General features: G+C 52.3%; 2 protein-coding genes across 2 annotated transcripts; one reads left to right on the top strand and one right to left on the bottom strand.

Annotated features, from left to right (window-relative positions):
- Positions 1-747: 747 nt before the first annotated feature.
- Positions 748-1,984, top strand: LOC127749335 (protein takeout-like; the record flags this gene model as incomplete). Its single annotated transcript, XM_052267167.1, is given in 3 exon segments — positions 748-881; positions 1,457-1,606; positions 1,709-1,984. Coding segments are annotated over 3 exon segments (381 nt in total). The 3' UTR covers positions 1,861-1,984.
- On the bottom strand, positions 1,923-4,692 carry LOC113207790 (uncharacterized). Its single transcript, XM_026424486.2, has 6 exons — positions 4,422-4,692; positions 4,202-4,294; positions 3,400-3,547; positions 3,182-3,315; positions 2,946-3,095; positions 1,923-2,850 (listed from the first exon to the last, which is right to left on the bottom strand). Exons 1-6 carry the CDS (start codon positions 4,534-4,536, stop codon positions 2,561-2,563), a joined length of 930 nt encoding a protein of 309 aa, XP_026280271.1. The 5' UTR covers positions 4,537-4,692; the 3' UTR covers positions 1,923-2,560.
- Positions 4,693-5,306: the final 614 nt, after the last annotated feature.

The following is a 5,306-nucleotide window of genomic DNA, read 5'->3' as shown; positions in this document are numbered from 1 at the left end:
ACAGTTGACGAGATCTGGCTTTACACTGAAATCTTGAAACTGCAAAATTGTTACTGAATTTGTGTGTTATTATTGGCTGTCATCGATTTCCATGCATGATGTATCGCATAATATCTTCACCAAATAGTGCTATAATTTCTCATTACTAACACTTGTAAGTAATACAAAGGTTATGGAATCATTTTTGCGATGATTTCTCACTATAAACGGTGGTTCACAGACCTTTCTATAATTTGCGTATACTGCACCGCATGCAGGCGTGCGGGCGGGCTTGCTTACCGTCGCTCACCACGGTGCCCTCTGGCCCCGTGTGAGTATGAAACCCAACGCACGCCTGCATTGGTACAGTGTAGGCAAATTAGAGGAAGAGGTCTGTGGACCACCCAGTATTTTATTAATACATTCTTTTTGGTGGTAACAATTTATCGATGTGACGAATCATTGTAATGGCAAAACAGCAGTCATCGTATGGTTTAGTAGTGTGAAATCTTTTGCAAAACCCAGCCACAGCGACACATTGAAAAATAATGCCCCCCCCCCTTTCTGTATTCCCCCTACTTTTCCCCACCCCCTGCGTCTTCTGTCTCCAGCTGGTTTCTCGTGTCGAGGGGTATCTACATAAGCATACGGCGTCCATCCGCGATACTCCTGTCGTGGCAGTCTCTACTCCACGTCTACGGCCTTTCTTTCGACATTCTGTGGGACAGTTATCACTTTTGAGTGTTTCTAATTGCTTCCTGATTTCAGGGTAGATTTGGATAAAAACCGGGTCCGCGTCAGACTATTCCTCCCAGAACTGTCGATGGACAGTGACTACTTCCTCCAGGGACAAATCCTCCTGCTGCCGATCCAAGGACACGGACACAGCTCAGGCAACTACTGTAAGTAAATGGTCACTCACATAAGCTAGAGTACGTTGCGCTGGGCACATTTCAAGAAGGCCGTAGTTTACCGAGGTGTAACGGACCGCATGCAGAAGTAAGTGCAAGAAGGGTTTGTTAAGGGCCTCAAGGCGTTAAGGTGCCCTGGAGGCGATGTCAACGATAGCGCCTGCAACGCGGTGGGTAGGCCAACCCGCCAAGCAGCTGTGTGAAGACGGCGGCCCGCCCTGAGCCTGAGCGCCAACTGTGATAGGCCGAGGGCTTCCGGCAACTCCCTTAGTGAACCGTCTACCCAAAAGTTGCCGATTCCTGGAAGAGCGGAAGGAGCCGATTTAGTAACCCCCTTACTTCAGGTGCCCCCCCCCCTTTCCCCATCTTTTCCATGTTCTATGTTGTTTGAAAAATCCGTCCAGGAATCTCGAGAAAACAACTACCCTCAAAATAGTAGTTGGAGTCGAAAAAGATAGCAATAACAATATGTTCAAACGTAGCAATTATTTAAGTGCGGTGTGACCTACCCTTAGTAGTTTGAGGATCGTGAAGTCTGAAGTCTTATCTACTGCGTCATGTCACAGCCAACATTGAGGCCACCGCCACCATGACCGGCCAGAGGGTTATCCGCGACGGCCGCGAGTACATGGACGTCAAGGAGTTCCTCGTCGACTTTCAGATCGGCCACGCCAGTGTTCACCTAGACAACCTCTTTGACGGAGACAAGGAGCTTGGTGAGTTTTGAGAAACCTACTGAAACTTTCATCTACACGCCTCTTGAAAAGATAAATTTAAATAAACAAAAATATTTTGTCTGATGCCTTGTTGGTTTCCAGGTGAAATCATGAACAAATTTCTCAATGAGAACTGGAGAACTGTGGCGAAAGAGGTGCAGCCCATCCTAGAAGACACGATTGGCGAGCTCTTCAAAACATTCGCTAACAAGATATACCACATGTACCCACTGGATGTCCTCATTCCGGAATAAGGTGTTTCAGCAATGACATAAACTTTTGTAAATAAGTGTGAATAAGTGTTCTCACACCGCGGTTATGTAAATAAGTGTTATGTAATAAATTTTTATTAGTTCTGACTTTTTTAAAAAACAACAATTTGGCTTTTGACTTATCAGGAACTCTTGATTTGGATTTTAAACCCAGGATGAACTTACTCTACTAAAATATTCAAAAGCAACAATAATCATGCTTTTTGGTTGTTTGTACATTTTAAGGTAGAAATCTTAAAACTAGTCTAAACCTACATAGGTAAAAAAAATCAAAAATGAGATTGAAAAAGAAAACACTTCCTTTACACAAAATGTTTTTCAGAAAATTATCTTTTAACGGAATATGAATACCAAGTGGCCGTAACAATTGCAAAGACGTGCCTAGAATGACAGTCTCTGGTTTTCATTCGATAGGCCGACAAACGAATCAAATTATGTATGCCTCTCAAAAATGTGCAGTTTGGAGAAAAAACTGAATTCTCTTTAAATCTCAGAGCCAAATATGAATGACAACTTTTTGACACCGAAATTGGTTCTCCAAAACGATTTAAACTTACACGGTAATGTTTACCAAATAGTATTCGCTTCGGTTGGCAGTGAAAGTAATCTTTGTATGTCGAGCCTCCGGAACAACGTTTGTTTGTACCGCGTTCCGGTGCCCAGCGGGCGGGGTCGCCCTTGTTTAGCCGTGGGGCTTGGTGGTCGTCGATGACGGGATGCCCGGCAGGACCGCCGACGCGTTGCCGGTCAGACTGCCGCTGTGGCGCGCCACGATATTCCGCGCTACCATTGCCTGCATTATCTCGTCGGCGTGGTCCTTAATGTCCCCGATGAAAAAGTCAGCGGGCACGCTATCGAACAGCTGCTTCAACACCAGGTACAGAATGTCCTCGATGGTCTTGGTAAGGATAGGGTGCAATGACTCGGCCACTGGGCGCCAGTTCGAGTTGATGTATGTGTTCGTCGTTTCCTCTGCATGAGATCAGAGTTGTGTGCGTTTATGGAGGAGAGAAAAAAACACATCCAGAAACCAAAGTTATGTTCAAGAAAGTATCATTCGTACTCACCGAGGCTGCGGAGCCCGTCGAACAGGTTGTTCATCCGCATCTTGAGACCGCCGAGCTTGAAGTCGACTCGAACGTCCTTCATGTCGAAGAAACGCTGACCGTCGCGATATACCACCCCGAGGTCCTGGGAAGACGTCACGTCCAGGTTGTCTGCGCGGGTGGAAGGGATGGAAGTAGTAAAGCAGGCTCGAGACTGGTGGGACGCGCCGGGGGCGCAGGCAACCCATCGTACTCACGTGGTTCAAACCAGCAGGTGCCGTGGCCCTGCAGCGGCAGCAGCAGCACGCGTCCCCGCAGCGAGTACTCGCCGTCGATGCGCAGCTTGGGGATGCGCAGCTTTGTCACGAAGCTGTACGTCTCGGGATCCACACTGCAACCGGTAATTAGTTCGAATAACGCAGCGACCCAAACTGAAAGGAGTCACGACAGCCGATCCCCCAACCAATAGTCTTACGTGTTGGATTCGATTCTGGCACCAGAGAAGCCGACAATCTTAACGTTTCTCAGCTTCGCGTTGACGTTGACGGGACCGTCACCCTGGAAGATCCGCACCTCGGTCACATTGAGAGGATCCATGGGTACTATGCCGATCTCCGGCATTCCTGGGACAAAAAGAAAAGTAATTTCTATTTCATGGCGCAGTATTCGCTTGGATCCCAGTGCGACACCCCGCCCGGCACAAACGACACAAACTTGCTTTGCGGGCTCTGTCTCGGAGGCAGTCGCACTCTGTCAACTTCCTGCTTGTATCCGCGCCTACTGTCCTCCATGTCGCGTGCAAACTGGCAGCGCCGGTATGAAATCGTTGATGTCAGCATGGCCACTTCCCCATCGGAAGAAGATTGGACACCATCATATGTATAATATCTATTAAGACTCATCCGCCGGTTGCGGGGGAGAGGAGCGGGGGTGGAATGGCTATTTCCTAGCCGGGAACACCCCTTTGCCCTTGCGTGCTGGCCGTCCCGCCCCTCTTCGCTGGACTATGACCGGAAGCTTCCGAGAGGACGTCGTGCTGGCCGAGCCCAAGGTTCGGCACTACCCAGCCTCACCGACCAAAGGGACCTTATGTAGTATAACATTTCAGGATAGGTGACTGGAAGAACAAAAGAGTTACCAAAAGAGTAGGAAACTGTCGGAAAGTGAGGGGTTGTGAGGGATGGAGAAAGGAGGGTGATAAAGTGTATTTCTGGTTTGTTTGTACTCTCTTCTTATTTTCACCTAACCTGAAAAGAGCTGACTATTTTGACACTCACCCACGCTCAGTTTGTCGAACAGCCCCTGCACGGACTCCTTGGAGCACTGAGGAAACCCGGGCGCGTCCATAAAGCAGGTCTTGAGAAAGTCGGCTGAAACATGAGGGCATGGCATGGGGCACGAGGATGACCGGATGACACTTGGGGTGCGCTCTAGAGCACGGGGCCGCCTGTCCAAACTCCGGCGGTCTCGTTATTTCAGGGGCCAAACGGTACTTACGTTTGTTCTGCAGCACCGTCACTGTGAGGACCTGCTTGGTCAGGCCCAGCATGGCACACACCAGCACCGCCGTCTGCAAGCCGGGTCCACGGCTTCGTGTCCACGAGGTGATCATTTTGGTTCCGGAGGTCGCAGGGGGCGGCGCGGGCGGCGGGGGTGGCGCTGTAGACGGTGTGTGGACTCGATGCCACAGCGGGGGCGGCAGACACGCGCACGAGGTGCTGTGCCTTCCGGGTGGCTGTGTGGACTGACTGCATCGGCCTGCCTCCAGGTGGCCACCAGGCGGGCCACCGGGGGAGCCACGGGCGAGCCTGCCCCGCGCCACCCCGCCCCCTGCCCGCCGTGCGCCTGCCCGCTGGGCATTGCCCGAGCCTCGCGACACCGACGCGACCCGCGGCGACGCCGTGGCGACAGCGTGCGGCAGACGGCCCTGGTTACCCGCGTGGCCATACACACGCATCGCAGACGCGGCGCCTGCAGTGCAATCTTGACGTCATCGTGAGCGCGATGCTCGAAGGTCCAGAAGGGCCCGCTCGCGCCGGCCCTTCCCTCACACCCCGCTCCCCGCCCGAGACACTCGCTCACAACCCCGTCAATGGCCGGCGCTATGTTTGGCCTGGAACCAGCCTTACGCGTGCTCATTTTCACTTTCCCCTTTGACGGGCCGGGGGGCGGGCGGAGGCAGACAGTCTTGGAAGGATCAGCTGGAGCGGCCGCCCGCCCCAGCCCGCTGCTCCCGCCCGCCTGAGCCGGCCGCGGGCAGCTCGCGCTTACGCAATACGGCATAAGACCCGCTGTAAGCGAGGACGTATTTGTGTTGTGGGGCCAGGTCGGCCAGCCGGGTCGCGCGCTCGCTCAGGGGCGGGCGGGCGGGGCAGGTTGGGT

Source organism: Frankliniella occidentalis, unplaced genomic scaffold, assembly GCF_000697945.3.
Source record: "Frankliniella occidentalis isolate FOCC.00 unplaced genomic scaffold, Focc_3.1 Scaffold47, whole genome shotgun sequence".
Taxonomy (NCBI): Eukaryota; Metazoa; Arthropoda; class Insecta; order Thysanoptera; family Thripidae; genus Frankliniella; species Frankliniella occidentalis.
Note: the sequence above shows the minus strand (reverse complement) of the source record. Positions and strands in the feature narration are given on the sequence as shown.

What these genes read in the sequence shown, in the direction of transcription:
- LOC113207790 (XM_026424486.2), bottom strand. Translation starts at nt 4,536, where the DNA reads ATGATCACCTCGTGGACACGAAGCCGTGGACCCGGCTTGCAGACGGCG. An exon ending in GCCAGAATCGAATCCAACAC is followed by an intron (nt 3,316 to 3,399) that starts GTAAGACTATTG and finishes TACCGGTTGCAG; the next exon opens with TGTGGATCCCGAGACGTACA. An exon ending in CACCTGCTGGTTTGAACCAC is followed by an intron (nt 3,096 to 3,181) that starts GTGAGTACGATG and finishes CCACCCGCGCAG; the next exon opens with ACAACCTGGACGTGACGTCT.